Below are 19,400 nucleotides of genomic sequence, written 5' to 3' on the forward strand. Positions count from 1 at the left end.
CAGGGGGACAGTAACAGATACTGCCAGCATTTCCTTAACTTATGCAGGGAATTATCCTGAGCGTTCAGTATTGGACCGAAAATGAGATGACTCTCTCCCCTTATCGCAACACCCAGAAAAGCAGATGGCATGAGTGGCGAGGGGTGCAGGGCAGCAGCATGGGGCCTGCTGCTGAGCGTGGGCAGCACAGCTGCATCTGGGCCCACAGCTGGAGGGCACAAAGACCAGAGGAAGGTGGGAGCCATTCCTGGTGTTTGGCCAGACAAGGGGCCCAGCTCCTTCCTGGCCTCGGGCCAGGCCAACCACACGAACCCAGTGGTGTGGAGCGCTACGTAGTCTGTTTCAAGAAAGACTGAGAAAGCTCCAGAGCATATTTGAGGGGTGAGTGGAACGCAGGAAGGTTTCCAGTTCTCATAAAGAGGGCAGAGAGCGTAGATGTGCCTCCTTTGTACGTAAGAGGCTGGGCTGCCTTTTTTCCCTTATCAGGAAATAGGAGGTGAATGCAAGAGTTCAGCTTCCAGGAGGATGCTTGGGGGAGACAGAGACCAAGTTAAGCTCAGGATGTGCTTTGAGTTGGCACAGCTGGTTTAGGCAAAGGACCCCCCTCCCAGCCGCTCATCTCCCCTCGTGCCACCCCTTCTATTGTGCTAGCACAAGATCTGACATACAGCTGGAGAGGGGAGCACAGCGGGGAACTGGGCCAGCCAAAAAATAGCCCCACGGGGAATAAAAAAAAGCCTGTTGTTTGATTCAGTTCATTGTGAAGCTACATAAATATGTGATTTTTGACCACGGAGAGGGTGGCACACACAAGATACGAGAGCTGAAACTAGGTGGGGAGGAGACAGGGGCTGCAGGGGCTCAAGGTGGCACTGCCTTCAGGAACAAACTTAGGGCCTCACCAACAGCTGAGATACTCTTGATGGTTTAGCACTAGTGTGTTCAAATACAAAAGTATTCCAAGTATTCACTTTTACAACAACGTATTTTTGATATATTCTCCAGGGCAGTACATTTTCCGTCTTCAGCTTTAAATAAAAAATATGCTGAACTGTATTTTCTCCATTACTTGAAAATATTAAATAGAGAAGTCCCCTAATCAAAGCATAAATTCTTAGAATTCTGTGATATCCTGATCTATTCAAATCTAGATTTCTCCACAGACCTGTTGGCTACCAATATTATTATATACAAATCTAAATACTCTTTGAATTAACAAGTTGTCAATAAGCATTTACAAGTATATTTTTTTTAACATTTGAAACGTCTCCTCTGAAACTGAAAAAGAACCTCAACAGCTTTCTGTGGTATTCTAAAGCTCATTCCAGGTCTTCATGAATTCCCTCTTTTTAACCCTCAGTAAATCCTGAAAGCTAAGAGCTAGGCTGGCTACTTAGAAATTATTTTCAGGGCTGCAGACCGTACCACTGCCAAAATGAGGAAAACAACTGAACAGAGAGGTCTTCCAAAAATCAGAAAAGCAAATCACTTAAAAACCTAAGTCAGAGTATCCAGCCAGTCTTTCTGTTGCTGGCTGTGCCATGTGCAGTGGTACTCTTACACCTCCACTGCCAAAGATCCTTAAGTGCTTTTACACTCTTAGCAGCCCACATCGCACCGTATGGAGATGCAAAGGATCTATGTTATGATGACTGAGAAGTACAAACTTGTCTGAGGAAACAGGACTCTCAATGAAGTATTCTTGCTTCCCCTTCACTATCTTTCAAGTAACAAGATTTCTAGGATATATATTGGGGGGGGCGGGGGGGGGCACGGAGTTAGGTCTGCTTTCATTCTGTCTTGACAGTAGGTAAGGTTTATCACGGTAGGAGCACTGAAACACTGTCATTTCACTCTCCTGTGGCAGTTGTCCCAATCTGAGGAGAACACCCCTGTCCTCAGGGGTGATCAGGCTGCCTCAGCATCCACCCCTTCTCCCCCTTCACAGCAGCCAAATTCCTCCTTTTCTTCCAATAGTCCCATGCTGTTCCCCTGCACGCTTTTACACTCACCACAAACACTCTCCCCATCTACTTGCAAGCCAAGCTGTTCTTGTTTATGCCTTAGTACCTTTGATTTGTTCTGCTGTACTCTCCTTGATCACTCTTCAGGCTACTTCATTCTGTTTTTTTCTGCCTACATACAAGTAGAACCACTCCTAAGCTCCCTTGCAGTGCAGCTCACGCTCTTTTTGAGCCTTAGTTTGGACACTGATACACATGAACTCCAAGGCACTGGGTTTTGTTTCACAAGAACGGGAAAAAACATTAATTCAAGTTTAGATAGAAAGGTTTAACAAACTTTCCTGTGAAAGGCTACTACAACACAGCTTATAATTGAAAAACAAAGGTATTCCAGGGTGTTTATAAAGTTAGTACACATAAATACTATCATTCCTTGTTCCTCCATTTAACTCCTGTAGCTGGCAAGTCTACTTACACTAGGAAGTAGCTTTTTTTGTGAAACATTTTTGGGTCAAGTTCAGACCAATACATTGTAAACTCCTGCTCCCAACCCCGAGTAGGAGTCTCTGTAAATCACCCTTAGCCCTTCACTGTGCTCAGGAACGATCTCTTAGTTCACAGAGGTCACCTCCTCCTTTTCAACACAGTCTTTAATCTAGGCTTTGCTGTGCCACTGCAGTCCTGCAGCACAGGGGCTGGCTGTACTTGGTACGCAATCCGTGCTCGTTTGTGCCATAGCGCTAATCACCCAGGCCGACAGCTCTCCCAGCCAAGCTGAGTCACTCTCACTCCGGTCCCACAGGCATCTACAGGACATGTCATCCACTCCTCCACCCGCCCCCTCCGTGCCACCTTGGGGATTTGCTTCCCACTGCCCAGCTCCAATCCTGCCCCCCAGACTTTGCCACTCCCTCCCACTCCGGATCTCCTCTCCCACTCAGCCCTCCTGCTCCCCTGACGCCACAAGACTCCTCTGCCAACTCCCCCAGCACCCTCCAGTTCTCCCTCACTTCCTTTGGCTGCTTTTCCCAGTCCAGCCATGGCTGATGCCTAAGCGATAGCCTGCATGTCAGAGAATTGCTGTGTGCAGCGTATTAACCCCCCCAACTCTTCCACTACAGCACCTGACTACTTCATCCCCACAATGACCATTCTAGTTAAATAATTTTGTCTTTTGAGGAGTCTTAGAATTGCTTTAGCACAGATTCCAGTGCTAAAAAGTGTTAAAATACCCATCCCACTTATGCTTTGAACTCTTCCATGCTGAGCTGAGCTTTGGTGTGGGTTGGGATGGGGAAATTGGAATAAATCCTAAGAAGGGGGAAGCTCAGAATGAACTAAAATGCTGGAGTGCATTCACGTCCATGGTCTTTTTGACCTCAGTGTTACTTGGGACTTGGTTGGCTTCTGCAGCATCCAAAGAGATATACGACTGAGCAGTTTTGGCAAAATGCTGACGGCCCGAAGTGCCCGCAGCCATCAGTGCTCGGGGAGCCGGCTGCCGGCTCAGGACTGAAGTCTGCTGGCAGGGTCCTTCTCCATCATCGCAGAACTGCACACATCTAGCAACCAAGAGAAATTCTAATCCACTTTTAAAACTAATTAAATGCAAGGCAGCTCATATAAATTTAAATAGTTATAGTGGAGATTCTTAACTGTATTAATTTCTCTAAACAGTCTAACATTAAAGCTCAATACCCCTCGTAATCCCCAAGAAACAACAAGGGATCAAAACTCAGCTCCGACAGCAACAAGTGTGTGAAAGCCCCAGGCTAGACCCTCAGCTCCTGGCTCCCATTCTCAACGCAAGGTGACAGAACAGAGTATTTCAGTTGGAAGGGACTTACAATGATCATCTAGATCAGCTGCCTTAATTGCTGAGCTAAATTGCTTTCCTCCCTCCACAGCTCAGTAGGAAACAACATTACTAACCCTCTTTGATAAAGCGAGATCTGCTGGGAGAAAGTACTGCTAGGCTTTATTTTTTAATAGTTTTCCTCCACCATTACGTATTAGGATCCTTTCCTCCCCCCATTAAAAATCGTGCACTTAACAAACGTTTAGACAGCTGGTGCCTAAGAGTCAAAGCCAGTAGTTCTCTCAAAGGCAAAAGTGCCTCACTGAATTGATGTCAGCTGGTACTTAGCAGGATTTTTAAATTCAATTAAATTAAGAGACAAGCTATGCAGATTAGGGCTATACTAGAATCAGAAAGGAATCTTAAAAGGCATAAAATGTCTTTACATTTATTAAGTAAACTCTGCAGTCTTTTCTTGTTATATTCTTGTTGAAAAACAGAACATTCAGAAAGTATCATGGAAACAAGAAACAAAAAAGCTAAGGTTCACACCAGCCACACTCCCCCTTCCCCTCCCCGCCCAAGCCATGGGACTATCTTCACGCCCATCCCACTTCCAGCTTTCCAACACAAGCAGCAAGGCACCATTTACAGCTAGGCTGAAAAACGCCGTCTTCAGCGCACGTGGCCATTCTGCATTCCTAGAAATCCACCACCACCACTCGTCCCTTGTACGTCAGGGTGAGCGGGTTATATACACCCAGGTAGGTACAGACGGTAAAAGAAAGGCCAACGTCAGTTGTACAGTTCTGCTAGGACTTCAAGTCTGGAAAATGACCACTGGGAACTCCTCGGTTATCCCGACGGTCATCAACTCCCTTTCCCTTTGCGCACACCAGTCCAAGTCTGCACGGTTTAACTGAGCCTACGTGCTCTCCCCCCTGGGATGCACGTTCCAACAATGCCAAGAAGCAGAGGACCAGGACAGCCAGCTCTGCCCTCACAGCAGAGTCAGACAGCAAAGGATTATTTCTTGGCATTGGGAGGGTTTTTTTTCATTTTGAAAATTAATTTGGGGATTACGGGCAATTATGCTCTTGCACATTAATTACTGAGATCTAAAATTTTCACATGAAGAAACAACACATGGAAATATTAAAGCACTCATCTTACGGACATGGATCCGAGAACTGTTTAATAGCAGTCAGTGAAGGGGTAACATTGTGCTTTTAATCTACAGTTTAAAAATAATCATTTGTATATCTACTTAGTAAAACAATAAAATTAAGAACAGAAACTGATATTAGGAAACAGTGAAAATGTAATAATTAAACACATAATGCTTTTCAAAGCTATATACTTAATGAGCCTAAATAGACATCTATGGTTAGGAGGGTCTTAAAAAAAATAATAAAAAAGAGACTTATTTTCAATAACTTTTTTTTTTTTAAATGTCTACTATACTGTATGCCTTGCTTTGGTGTTCTCTCTGCTGCCAACTTAACGCTTTAACAGTATGTTTACACTTATGTTCTTTTCAAATGCTTGGCATTATAGTGAGATCTCATATCTTTCCTCAAATTAAATTTTGCTCCACATACTCCACATGTATACAGATGAACATCCATGTGCTGCTCCAGTTGCTCATTATTTGGGAATATCTGAAAGCAGACCTGGCATATAGTCTCTCCAGCTGATAAGTGAGATATCATATGCCGTACATGGTCATGTTTTCGGAAGTTTCCTTGATCACAAATGGAACAGACATACCTGGCCATGCCTTTGTGCATATCATTGTGGAGCCGCAACTGGCGCTCTCTTAAGAACTGCTTCCCACATGTCTGACAAACAAACTGTTTTTCCTTGGTATGAACGGTATAGTGTTCCCGCAAGTGGCACCGCTGATAAAATCCTTTCCCACAAAGATTGCAGAAATGCTTACGTCTGTGATCCCTCTCGTTCTCTTCCATCATGGAGCTCTTGAACAGATCTTGCTCCAGGCAGTTTGACATATGTTCAACCACTAGGTTTTCTGTTTCAAAACGCTGACCACAATTAGGGCATCGGAAAAGACAGGCAGAATGCTTGTATAACTGTCTTTTTTGAAGGCTGTTCATTTGGAAGTGACCGTCCCTGAAGTCCTCTAGCATCTCTGCAAACATCATGTCCCTTATTTCCGATTGCTCCTCAGGGTTTTCTTCCAAGTCCGTTTTCTCCTCAGAATTTCTGATACCGTTCATGGTCAGATCCTGGGGCTCTCCACAGGTCTGTGCATGATCCTGTAACTGCTTGCCTTTGACCAGTATTTGACCGCACTTGCCACAAGCACATATATTTTCTATATGTTTGGATAAATAATGAGAGGACAAATCTTCCTCGGTGATTGTTAGCCCACAAAGTTCACAGGGAGCGTTCTCCACATCTTCCTGCGCTGAAGGAGCCTTCCTGTTAAGGTGCCGCGGACTTTTCAAACACTTTCGTTCGTCATCATCCATGGACAAATGGGGTTTTAAGGTCTTCCGAGCATTTCTCTTCTCTCTGATCTCTTCCTCGACATAGTATCTGTAAAGCGGCTCTTCCTGTTCATCATCTAGGTCGTCATTGTCAGAAGACTCATTGCAGTCTTTATCTGTCACCTTAATAATATTAAAATCCTTCAGCTCATCTGCAGGATTGTCCTCTGGTTCCATCTTGATGATAATCCTCTTCCTTTCAGGGGCTCTGCTTCCTTCTTCACCTGATGTCTCGGAGGCAACTGTGCTGCTTTTTCTGCTCGTGATGTTTGACACAGGAGACGAAGAATCATCCACAGCTTGGCTCGAGTCCCCCTTGTATTTTTCTGTTTGCGTGGAGATTATTTTAGAAGTAGAGTCCTTTTCATTAAAGTCTATTTTTTCAGCCCCGTAGTACCTGGCACTTTGGTAGGAATGCCTGTTAGTGCACGTTAACACGTGCTCATCCAGTAGCTTTTCACAGCTAAAACTAAACCCGCAGCTGTCACAGGTGAAGCTTCTTCCAAAACGGCGCGAGTGGGACACGCGCTCTTTTGTGTGAGAGAATTTGGACGTGGTGCTTTTTTTGCAGACATCAAACAGTTGTTCGGGGAAGCTGCTTAGCTGCAAAGCTTCTTCATCAGGCTCTTTGTTATGGGATGTATTTACTGTTGAACTTGGCGGCTCCATGCCCCACCTGTTTGCTTCGCTGCCATTTCTAGCCAGCGTGTCTTCATACATTCTCACGCCAAATATCATTTTACTATTCTGGGTGCTAGAAGCAGAAGATGAACATTTTAAACTAGACGAGTCTGTATCCTGTATATCTTCTAGACATTCAGGTACGTTATACAGCTGTAAATAGTTCATGGCCACTTTAAATTGCTCAAAATTGGCAGGGGCTGTCATAATTTTTCCTAAGTACATGAACTGTAAAATAAGATCAAAGCACTCAGCGCTAATCTTCATGTTGCTTAGATTCAGCTGGGCTGTAGTGTGTTGATGGTTCATAAAAAACATCCTAAAATAGGAGCTGCATGCAGCAAGGACTGCTTTATGTGCTTGAAAATAAATATCATCAATAGCGATACAACAGTCGCACAGAAAGCCCCACTCTCTTTGGTTGTTTAGCTGCTGAAGGACATAGTTGCTGTGGCTGGTTCTTGCCATCTTGTACTTCAGTTATAGTCCTGCATAAAGAAGAAGGCATTTGTTAAACCACGAGCACAAAAAGGAAAACCTACTTAAACACAGGGAGGAACTGCCACCTTTTTCCTCTCTAGATCTTCCCATTCTCACCCCGTTTGCAGCACAGCTTCCTGTCCAGAGATCTTTGCTGGTAACTACTCACGAATATTGATGCCAGTGAAAACATCCGTAATTCCATGTTCTCACCACTCAACTTACAAGACTAGTACACTAATAAATATCACCACCACACGTGTCAATCAGAGCAACCCTGCTAGAATAGAAATTAGCAAATAGATCTCAAAGTCCTACAGCCAAGATTTTTTTCAAGATATGAATTCTGACCGCAGAACTGCAAAAGCTCCACAGGGCAGGCTTCCGTAAGGTGGCCCCAGGACAACACCTATACAAGGTAAGCTGACTGTAAGGAACCACTCCTGAGTCTCAACTTGCCTTTTTCACCTGTCAGTCCAACGGACGTATGATGCGACACACACTGGAAACCAGGCCAGGCTCAAACTGGTCTTTCTCTCCCCATTAAAGGAAATGGAGAAGACACATCAGTGGAGCATCTGCAGAAGCTACATCCCCACACTTTTTGCTCTTTAGAGCAGCTCAGGGATGGCCTCCAGCTTATCTGCAAGGTGTCCTGCAAAGCCGGAAGGAACTGCAGACTCGGATGCATTCTGAGAAGGGCAGGGCGGCCGGGCTGCTGGCACGTCCCCCAAGGACGCCGGCTCAGGGTGGCCAGGCTAGCAGTGCGGCAGCCGCAGAGGCAGGAAGCGGTGCATGCCGTGCCGCCAGCTCTCAGCACCGCTCCTTCAGCGCGCTGGCATCTAACCGAAACGTGCACAGGGGAGACCGGCCAACGTCAAACCCAGCAAGGGCGAGCTGTGAAGGCTAGCGAGCCAGAGCTGGCACCACAGCAAAGTGAAGCCCTGACAAAGGCCAGAGGGGAAGGTCTGAGTCGCTGAGGTTGCTGCCAGTGAAAGGTCTAATCTGTCCTCAAGAGAAAAGAGGAAGAAAACATACTGGTTTGTGTTAACAAAAACATCCAGAAGAAACGTCTTGCACACAGGAGGCGTGCGTTTGATCTACAGAAGATAAACTTGACCAAGTGCGGCCAGATTCAACAGCTAGTCGCTACTCACTTCAGAAAACCTTCACTGAGACATAATCTGTACTAACTGCACAGGGAGGGGGCTGAGAAACCAAAAGAAGGTATGAAGAACACCCTAACTGAAACGAAAACCTACAGCAATAAATAACGAGCATTCTTAACATTTTGAAAGGTTATGGCAAACAATGCCAGTAACTGTAAGAGATTTGTACAAACCAAGTACAGGCTAGCAAACAACATACGTTAAATGGCATTTTACAACTCGATGAAACGCATGGATTGATTTGTAACCATCCTTTCAACTGTCCAAAATTTAAACAAAATACATACACAAATGCTCCCTATTTCTTCTTATTCCCCCAACAGCTTACATCTCCTAGAGGCTGGGAAACGGATGGAGAAATTAAATTCCACAGTGTTGAATTCGCAAGTCGCAGGTGTTGCCTGGCTTGCTAAGTAGGAAACCCGGTGTTAAGTCACTGTTCTTCATTCCACGGAAGACTGCCATGGAAAGGAACACGGTCAAGCTCTCGAGACCAGAACATGCTCACCCCACCTACCAGCCTTCCCTAATACAGCAGCACCTACTGATCACCATCAGCACAGGACCTTGTCCGGCAACAGGAACCTTTAGATTTGGGCTGAACTACACTGATGATGAGCATCTGAATGGCACCATCCACACCTAAAACTCAAGCCGAGCACCCTGCCGCAATTCTCTGACCAGTCTGGCCCAGTGATGTTCGCTGCAGAAACACAACTCATCACATGGAACTCATGTAATGGCTTTCTTACCAAACTGCAAAAGGGGGGCTTTGAAACTAGGAGAGCCTCTTGAAACAGTTTCACATCTTTTCTACAGAAAATCGATTATTGTCCAAGTCACTGGGTAACTTCACTACGGCAACGAAGCTGGGGAAGGGTCTGGTGCACAAGTCTTATGGGGAGCAGCTGAGGGAACTGGGGTCGTTTATCCTGGAGAAAAGGAGGCTCAGGGGGGACCTTCTCGCTTCCTTCAGCTGCCTGACAGGGGCTGTAGGCGGGTGGGGGTCAGTCCCTTCTCCAAGATATTAAGTGACAGGACAAGAGGCAATGGCCTCAAGTTATGCCAGGGAAGTTTAAATTGGGTATCAGGAAAAATGTCTTCACTGGAAGTGTGGCCAACACTGGAACAGCCTGCCCAGGGAGGTGGCAGAATCACCATCCCTGGAATTGTTTAAAAAAACACGCTGATGCGGTGCTTAGGGACATGGTTTAGAGGTGGACTTGGCAGTCCTGGTTTAACGGTTGGACTTGATGATCTTAAAGGTCTTTTCCAACCTAAATGATTCTATGATTCATATGTTTCTGTGAAAAATAACAAAGCCCTCAACATCAAGTAATAACAAAAGTGCATTTTATATTCTTCCAAGTGCAACGTACTTGGGATTTGAAGCAATTCCTTAGGTGCTTAAATGTAATTCAGTATACCATATCAAGTACTAAGAACAGCAGCTGCACAATGACAAAGAATTGACTTCAACTTCCACATTGTAAGGGCAACAAGAAAGTGAGAAGACGCAGTCTGAGACACCACAGGCCTCTTGGTGTGAATTGCCATCAAGACAAGAAAAGTCTCAGGATAGCTCATTTTTAATCTCGTGCTCATAAAGTGTCAAGTTTCAGTGTAAAAAAAAATTCAATAAAACACTTAAAAGTTCTCCATTGTGTCCTCCAATAGCAAAACAGCAGTACAAGCAGCAATCCTGTACCAAAAAGGTGGTCACAAACTACCTGCACACACCTGCAGACTGGGGCATTTCCAAATGGTGGGAACAATCTGGCAGCCATTGGACTGACCACAACTCACCTTTTCTAAGTTTCCTTCTTCTTTGAAAAAGGTAAAAGATACTTCTCCTTTTGCCAGAGGAACTCCTGCAGAGCTTTCAGCCACTGACGTGACTCCCAATAGGCAACAACGACCCCCGGGCAATGCCTGTCCCCTGCCACCACTTGGGGAAAAACCAACCAGAGCACCAGGTCACTTGACCAGGATGGCAAGGTGCTCAGATACGTACCCAGCCTCTACTGCAGTAGTACTACATGTAGGTATTAAAAAAAGAGTGTTTGAAGTTATTTATGTTAATGAAAGTACTGGCATCCTCCCTCTGGATGCTGTTATCAACCTGCTGGATGTAACTATATATTTACAGCTGCCAACACTTCCCACCATGAGCGCCCGTGTTGGGCTATTTAAAACCTTGACACATTTCAACCAGCAGCGGCAAAACTTTCCTTCTGAATTGTCTGCTTTGGACGGATGGGGTTTTTTCCCCTCCACAGAAAATTTCAGTCAAAACGGTTCCAGAAATGAAGCTAAGAAAAATCTTTCGTATGTACAGATCATCACGTTTTCTTTTAAAAATAATAAAAGTTTCTCTTCCAAAATCTTTGAAGAGAGATTTCACACAGGAGAAAGTGCTGTGTCTTGGATATGTCGTCGCGATATAAAAATCTGCCTGACTTTGGCGAAGCTATAAGCTTGAGGGGGAGAAGATAAAAATTACCATTTGTTCGCACTTGGGACTTTCGTTAGTTACTAAAATCTCAGATTACAGCCTCACTGAGAACATTTCACCCCCTTGCAGCTCCTTTGTATGTGGGGGGCCTGCCCGAGCCATCCCACCCGTGGCGAAAACCCCCTTTTGCACAGAGCTCTGCCATCGTTTTCACCTGCAAGAGGGTAGACTCAGGCTGGAAACAAGGAAGAAATTTTTTACAAGAAGTGGTAAGCGACTGGAGCAGGTTGCCCAGAGAGGGGGCAGATGCCCCATTCCTGGAAACATTCAAGGTCAGGTTGGATAGGGCTCTGGGCAACCTGCTCTAGCAGGTGTCCCTGCTCATTGCAGGGGGGCTGGACTAGATGGCCTTTAAAGGTCCCAACCCAAACCATTCTGTGGTTCTATGTGCCACCTCCACAAAGACACGAACTGGTAACAGGGCTTGCTGGGGGTTGCTCCGTACCATAACTTGCCGCTGGGTTTTAGCATCCCTCCTGGTAGCTGGATGGAGAAGATGCCCAGCTGCAGCTGATGAGAGCCAGCTCCAGGAGAGGACTTAGTGAAAGCACAGGAAGATTAGGAAATGTAAGAAGGATGTGAGGGAAAACCTCTAGAAGTCAGGAGAGCAGGGAGAGGCAGGCTGGGAGTTGGACTGCTGAGCTGAGAGGAGGGAAGGAGCAGCGGGAATAAAAAGTGGGTTAAATGAGGTTCTACATGGTGGAGGGAAGCTGCCTGAGCAAGGGGCTGGGAAGAGCCAAGTTGCAGGGGCTAGGGCAGATGGGGTAAAAAAAAAAAAAGACATGCTTTTACTGGGGAATGGGTGGTAAACAATTATAGCATTCACCCCTTCAGAGCTGGGTGAGTTGAACCCCAAATTCCCAATTCGGCCATCCTTTTGCCATCATGGGCTTGCTGACAAACTCCTTCCCACCAAGAGCAAGCTCTCAAAAGATGACAATTTACCATTATTTTGTTTCTTTAATTGCTCAAATGGCAGAGATCTGCATTTATCACCCATGTGGGTGGTTCAGTAACTACAAATTATTTTTGAAGTCTGCTTTGGAAAGAAGCAGAATAAAAACAGGCTCTTTTTACAGAAAAACCATGGTTTCAAAGTTAGAGCACATACCCAAGAGATGCCATAATTAATGCAGGATTAATTCTGCTGCCGATTTATGTATACACCATAATACAGCCTTTCAGCCCTCTTACCAAAGGTTCCCTTCCTTACCCAGTGCATCCTCTGGATCTGTCCAGGCATGGATCTGAGCAGCAACAACACAAGATCACTACTTATTCAGCACAGCATTTAGGGGATGAAGAAGTGAATGAAAGAAGGAGACAACAAGGACTCTCACAGCAACAAACACTGCCTTGGAGAACAGCATCCCACCGCCATCGATGCCAGGGCAAGTAATTTCAACCTTTTTTAAGAAGTCTGGCTTGTATTTTTTGGACATCCAATGTATGCACACAGGGAAACACCATCAGCAGCAACTGAGGCCAATGGGAGCTATACTCTGCATGTATTCATCTTTGAAAAAAAATCGAAGTCCTACACAGGCAAGTTTGTCAATCCAAAATTTTTTAAGTATTTCTGATCCTCTCTGACTCTTTTTGATTTCAAAAAGAGGAAAAATGCCAGCCACTTGGCCGATGGACTAGCACACTACCTTTGTGAAGCACACTGTGGTCACAAACGTCATGAGGCCACAAGGAACACAAGTAACTCCATCTTCAGCAATGATCATCTGTGCTGTCCACACAGCAATGGGCCATGATGCAAGCAATCCTGAATGATGCAGAGGTGTTCTGAAAAAATATGCTAGACAAGCATCTAATAGGAAGATGAAAAGTGAAGATATTTGAGTCAGGTATTTTTACTCTGATTTTCAAACTCAAAGTCTCCATATTAATTTTATTTTCCTTCTTCCCCCCCCCCCCCCCCGCCACACTTTGATTTGAGCTGTTTTTCTGCCACCAGATTTTTTCTTTTGAGTCACCACTCAGATACTATTACTATTCAGATGTTACTACGAACAAGGTAAGCTGCACTATTACACTAACCAAACATGTTGTTTGTAAGTCTTGTTAACAAGAAAGAGCAGGTATGTACTATAGTATAGCTCCATGCTTTTTTTTTCACTTCCTCACATTCAATATTTTCTGAGATGTTCTAAAACTAAAGTAGTAAAAGTCCTCAAGCAAAGAACTTTTGCTAACTTCTCAGTCTTTATAAAAGACATACCACAAAGTTCAGAACTTAGCAGCCTTTCGGCTCCTAAAATTAGTAGGTGGTTTCCAAAACCCAGCATTTCCACTGCTGAGCAGGCAAAAATGGAGTGCTTACATGCTCAGTTACTGGCTGCTTTTCTTTGGAAACTAAGAGCAGGCTGGACAAAAGTATAACAAATGAGTGGAGAATTTGGTGCTAATAGAAAATGAGACTGGAAAACCTCAAGAAAACAACGCCCAGTTATTCAAAGAAACAAGCACGTGGGCAGCAGAAAGCAAATTCCCCATCGCAGTCTGACGCCATACCCCACCCTGGCACGGGTATTCTCCTCCCTAAAGGGTTACTTTGCCTCTGCAGGCCAGATCCACCCAAGATTCCCAAATAACAGCACCTAGATGCTTCGGAGAAAATTCTACACGACACATCTAAATCCTCTGTGTGATGCCTGAAAAGTTTAGGCATTGGGCTAGTGCATTGACCACGGAGTTGTCAACAGGCTACAGCTTTTATCTAGACATACTCAATAGGAAGCCACTGAGATTGCTCTGGGACTGTATAGTCCAAGATGGTGCCTCAGTTTACACAAACTTTGCAAAAACGGCAAAGAACTTGGGGCCAGGTGACCACCATCCACCTCAACAGTGGATATGGATAAGATGCAGTTCACGTTGCAAGTGTAGCCTTGATCATGAATTAAAATAATGATAGGAATTCCATGTACTGCCAGGGAAAATCTAATGAAGCTCCATTGTTCAGGCTACGGAGGATCGAAGGTGTAATCCACCCTCTTCCCACAGCCCTTTCCATCAGCTGCCTTCAGGCACACTACTTGTGAAGCCGTTTCCAATGATGTGGATACTCATCTTCAGACCCATCCTAATGGCTGAATCAACTCATTTTTAAGAGATTCATGGCCAGTGTATAGAAAAAACTTTCAGCTGACACTTGGGCTAGATCTGAACCAGGGAAAGGTAAGATGCTCCACAGCCCCCAGCCACGAGCTGCCGGAGCCACTCGATCCCCAGCAGGCAGGTCTCCGCTGATTCAGCATCCACGTCCACAAATGAGAAACAGCAACTTAGCAAGTTATGATTCTCAGCTGCTAACTGAGAATTAGTTAAGATGTATGACATGTTCTTAGGTAAGAATACTCCTCAAAAGACAACGAATAAGGTGTCAGAAAAGCAAGAGTGAATAAATCAAGAAAACAGAGTTTGCACTAAAGCCCCATCTCAACTTCAAACAACTTCAGATCACATCTATAGCCTAAAAGTACCTGAGAGAGCTTATGCAATCTTTTAAAGCAACTTTCTAGCCACAAAGGATTACTCTGGAAAGTCACAGTTATGTTTTATCTAACACCTTTCCAGCTGTAAAAAGTTGTCAAACAACACGGTAATGATATGTTTAAAAGAAGCAATTAGTGGGGGAAAAAATCATGACACCCCATTCATGCCTTGCAGCAGAAAGATGAGCCTTTTTATCTACGCTCTCTGAGTTATACCAACTTTCAACTTCAGAAGGCATCTTGGTGGTTTAGCCAGCTCCTGAGACCCTCAAATGAAGACACACGTGCCTTCCAGGAAAGCATCCTTTGGCATAACAACTTGCTGGATGCACATGAATGAGGCACAGTACCTTGTCACACAGCTTAGCCTACGGCTTTTGTTGACTCTTTCTGGTCTTAAATGCTTCACATTTTACTTGCAGCAATAAAAAACCCAATAACAAAGTCGATAAGGTATTCATCCAATCAAACAGGTTTTATACGGGGGGAAAAAAGGCAACAGCCAACTAATTCTAGGGAGTTTTGCAATGGCACAAACATGCACAAAGAAAAAGTTACCGGACAAATTTGAGGATATAAATGGTCTTCATGCAAATTACGTCAGCTGTTGTGCCCACAGGCTGTGTCTGCAGCAGAACTCTTTGGGTGCTGCTGTTACTGTGCCCATGCAGAGGCAGGGCAGGATAACCCAACCACTGGGGAGCCACTGGTCGAACTGAAAAAAGCACACATGGCTTCTCACGCTACATGCCTGTGGGGTCCGGAAGGACTCCAGTGAGAGGTCCAGCTGTATCAACTAAGAGAAGGGACACCGGGATTTTTATAAGGAAACACTGGTTATCGCAGTCCCATGCGGCTATTTTGTTTCCATACAGCAGATAAGGGGCTCTCCACTGTCCCGCAACAATGGGAAACCGTGAAAGAAGCAATTAACCTCATACACTCAAGGAAGAAAGCATCTAAAGACCAAAATCGCTGGTTGGTATGAGCACTATGAGCACTCTTAACGTAATTGCTGCAAATTCCTGTGCCAGTGACACAATGGTTGCATCTGATGCAGAAGAGGCTTGTGCAAGCAGAGCTGGAGCATCTGTTAAGTCTGTGATCTTAAGTCTACAGAAAACTTTCCGGCTACTAGGAAGAAAGGGCTTCTATTACTTCTCTGAGCTTCCCACGCAGCACTAACCCATGCCTTCATCACCTCAATCCTCCTGCAGCCACCCCCCTATCCACGCAACCCCCCCACCGGCTGGTTCCTGGCTACCTCAAACAGCAGCAGAGCGCAACGAATACGACTCGTTACCCCTCAGGTTTTCTGGCCGCTCATCCAAAAACCTCTCCGTAACCTTGTCATCTTGCTACGCTGCTGCCGAGGATGCTGCCACCACCAACGATGGGCCGGCGGTCCCCAGGGCCAGGTGGCCACAGCCTTGACTTGTAACTCAGTACTAACTGACAAGCCCGCATCCCTCCTGCTCCCAGCTGCTCTGTGGGTTTTTCCAAGAGCCGTAATGAGGAATGTTAAACAAACACCTTTAATTAAAGGAATGTTTGTTTAATGTAATTAAACGCCTAAGGAAGGCCAGGCTGTGGCAGCCCCGGGAGCGCTCCGCAGTATGTGCTGTACCTCACCATCCCCTAGCGCAAGGGAAATACTCGAGCAAATGACATAATCTGGCAGTAAATACCCAAATATCAAGCAGCATCCAGCCCCTGCTATCCGTTTACCAATGCCTACGTGTCAAGAGGAGCCGGCACTCATCTATCAGCCGACAACCAGGCCAAACTGGGGAATCCGAGTTACCGAAAAAATCCTGGAAAACAGACAGGAATAACCCCCCCTGCCCCACGCCCGCGGCCCCCTTCCCTCCACCCCTTTTACTACCTCTCTATCCGAAGAGGGGAGCGGAGTCCTTTGAGGAACGAGACTTTCCGCACCGCTCCCGGAGCGACACTGGGGTTGTTTTGATGTGACAAAACTACTCCCCTTCCTTCCCCGCCGCCTCCGAGGCGATCCCGTGCGCTGCCAGCCCGGAGTGAAACCCAAGTCTCCTGCCTGGCAGGGTGGAGCATTCCCGCCGGGCTGCCGCTCCGCTCGGGCTGGCGCTGAACTACTGCGACTCGCTCGAACTTCGGGGGGTGGGGGCGGGGGGGCTGGTTTTTTGGTTTGGTTTTTTTTCAGAGCAGAGGAGGAGGACGCGGGGCTCGGACCCGCCGGCCTGCTGGCGGGGGGGGTGGTGGGGGTGGATCGGCGGCGGTGGCGGCGCTGGCACCGTGGAGCGCGGTGCCGCCGAGCCCCGCAGGAGCGCGGTGCCCCCCCGCCCCCCCCGCCCGCGCCTCCGCATCCCCCGCCCGCGCCGCTTCCGCAGGGCCCCGCCGCCCGCAGGTGGAGCGCGGCCCCCGCGCAGTGCCCCGGGAACCGCGCCGGACCCGCCGCCGCGGCGCCGCCGCTCGGCCCCCGCGTAGCCCGGGCGGCGCCGCGCCGTGCCAGGCCGCCGGGCGCAAGGTCACCGCGGCGGCCGCCCGCCAGGGACCGGCCGCGGCCGGAAAGCCCCTACCTGGCAGCGCCGCGCCCCCCCCCGCGCCACTATGGCGGGCCATGCCGCGCCGCGCCGGGCCATGCCGCGGCCGGGCCATGCCGCGGCCGGCGCCGCTCGGCACTTCCCACCTCCCGCCGCCGGCGGAGCTGCGGCCGCCGCGCCGCTGCACCGCCTCCCGCCTCCCCCCCTCCCGGCGCCCGGCGGCGGCCCCCGGGGACGGCGCCGAGGGGCGCGCAGCCCCCGCTTACCCGCGGCGCGGGGCGAGGCGGCGGGGCCGAGGGGGAGCTGCCTGCGCCGCTCCCGCTGCTGCTGCCGGCGCGGCTGCAACAAAGGACTTCCGCCCCGCCGCGCCTGCTGCTGCCGCAGCGCCGGCTCCGCCGCGACCGCACGGAGCCGGACCCCTCCCCTCGGCGGCCGGCGGCTCCCGGCCCCGCCGCTGCCAGCGCTGCTGCGCCGCCGCCAATGCCGGGGCCCGGCGGGCGGCTCCCTGCCGCGCTCCCCTCTCCTCCCATGCCGCCGGGGAGGCGGCGGGGCCGGCGCGGCGCGGCCCGGGCTGGCGCTGCCGGCGCCCCCTCCCCATGTGCCGCAAGCCCGGCCCCTCGGCCTCCCCCACCCCCACCCGCCCGGCGCGCAGAGGGGGACCTGGAGCAGGGCTTCGTCCGGCGGTGGGCGCCCGGCCGGGACCCCCGGGGCCGACGGGGCAGAGGCAAAGCCGCCCTCCCCTCCCCGCAGCCGGCCGCGGTCGGCGGGAACCGGGCAGCCCCGGCTGCCGGCCAGCGACTGAGCCTCGGCCCCGCCGGTGGCGGCTTCCTCGGAGGAAAGAGTTGCACCACACAGTACGCCCCGTTTGCTGCAGTTCCAGCGGTAGCATCCCCGCCTTCACTCCTGGAGTTCTGCGATGGTGCAGGGCGCGCAGGGGCTGGCAGCCGCTGCCATGCTTTATCCCGGATCCCGAGGGCAGCACTTCCCCCCCCCCCCCCCCCCCCATCTTTCTAACGGCTTTCTCAGCCCCTCTCCCCATCCCGCTCTCTGGACTTCTGTCTAATATCCAGCCCCTCCAGAACCGGCCCGTGTGCGCAAAGGGGATTTCCAGAAGCTGCGGGCGGCCCCTCTGCTACCTGCCAGGGGGCTGCGAGCAAACAGGCCAGGGCAGGCTCGCCTTCCCAGCTGCCACTTGACTGCCACCTCCCAAGCCACGTCTGTCATTCCGCACAAGCATCAGAAGCGTTTAATCTGCACGGCTCCTTCATTCTGGCACAGTTTCTACAGATCCCATCGTTTTTTACCTTTGCTGCAACTATCCAAGACCACTCATAGCTCCAGACAAGCCAAAGAGGACAATTTAATTGTGGCAACGCTAAAAGATTTGATTACAAATTTGACAAGGACAAAAGTAACAAAAAAAAGGCAACAAAATAAAATGCCACGACGTTAAAACCTACCAGCATCCATCCCTGCTTCAATGACCCCCCTCAAGGTTTTCCTGAAGCCCTTTTTCCCCCGCTGACTATATGATGCTGGCTCAGGGGTAGGATGCCCGTGGCAGCACCAAAGCCCTCCGTGGCTGAGGCCCCAGCCCCTGCAAAAGGCAGAGGGACCCTGCACAACCTCTTCCTAGGTTTTCCTGTTTTATAAGAAGTTAAACAGCCTCCACAAGCTGACACGGTTGTGGTTTTCAATTCACGCTGGAAAGTTCTTTTTTCTCATGGTTCAAGGGTCTTTTTCTTTCCAGCTTCTTATGTGTCTCAGGGCAGCACAAGAAAGAGGGCCTGTGCGGGGCTGCGCAGCCCCCTGCTCTGTCCCAGCCCTCCCACATGCCTCACACCAGGAGTTTCTGCCACCTCTAGTAAGACGGGGCACGAGGCAGTCCCCCTTCTTCACAGGTCCCATTCTCTCAGTGCCCTCCCACCACACTTGCTTTTCTAATTTGTTGTATGACGATGATGATTATTATTGCTACTATTACTTATTTATTTTTCTGGCCACAGAGGCGAGCAGAAGCAGTTATGAAGATAGCTGTGATTATGTCCTGCTCCCTTTTTTGACCCATCAGCGTAGGCCGTATCACTGTACTTCTGCCAAGGCGTGTGATGTCATCACCTGTGTCTTATAGCAAAATACCAAATTTAATTTCTCATCATCACTTCCATCCTTTTGGCTTCAGTTTCTCTGAAGCTCTTCGAAGTCCTCTTTGGACCACAGTCAACCTAAATAACATGTAAATAATTAATCTT

General features: G+C 48.5%; 1 protein-coding gene across 6 annotated transcripts; it reads right to left on the reverse strand.

Moving 5' to 3' along the window:
• Window positions 1-4,926: 4,926 nt before the first annotated feature.
• Window positions 4,927-18,063, reverse strand: ZBTB1 (zinc finger and BTB domain containing 1). 6 transcript variants are annotated; one of them, XM_055716341.1, is made up of 3 exons: window positions 17,415-17,729; window positions 12,776-12,939; window positions 4,927-7,444 (listed from the first exon to the last, which is right to left on the reverse strand). In XM_055716341.1, the coding sequence occupies exon 3, from the start codon at window positions 7,422-7,424 to the stop codon at window positions 5,289-5,291; it is 2,136 nt and encodes a 711-aa protein (XP_055572316.1). In that variant the 5' UTR covers window positions 7,425-7,444; window positions 12,776-12,939; window positions 17,415-17,729; the 3' UTR covers window positions 4,927-5,288. The 6 variants fall into 6 exon arrangements, with proteins under 6 accessions (XP_055572316.1, XP_055572317.1, XP_055572319.1 ...); XM_055716342.1 differs by lacking the exon at window positions 17,415-17,729 and adding an exon at window positions 16,512-16,764; XM_055716344.1 differs by lacking the exons at window positions 12,776-12,939; window positions 17,415-17,729 and adding an exon at window positions 17,809-18,063.
• Between the last annotated feature and the right edge of the window lie 1,337 nt (window positions 18,064-19,400).

This window comes from Falco cherrug, chromosome 7, assembly GCF_023634085.1.
Source record: "Falco cherrug isolate bFalChe1 chromosome 7, bFalChe1.pri, whole genome shotgun sequence".
NCBI classification, from domain to species: Eukaryota; Metazoa; Chordata; class Aves; order Falconiformes; family Falconidae; genus Falco; species Falco cherrug.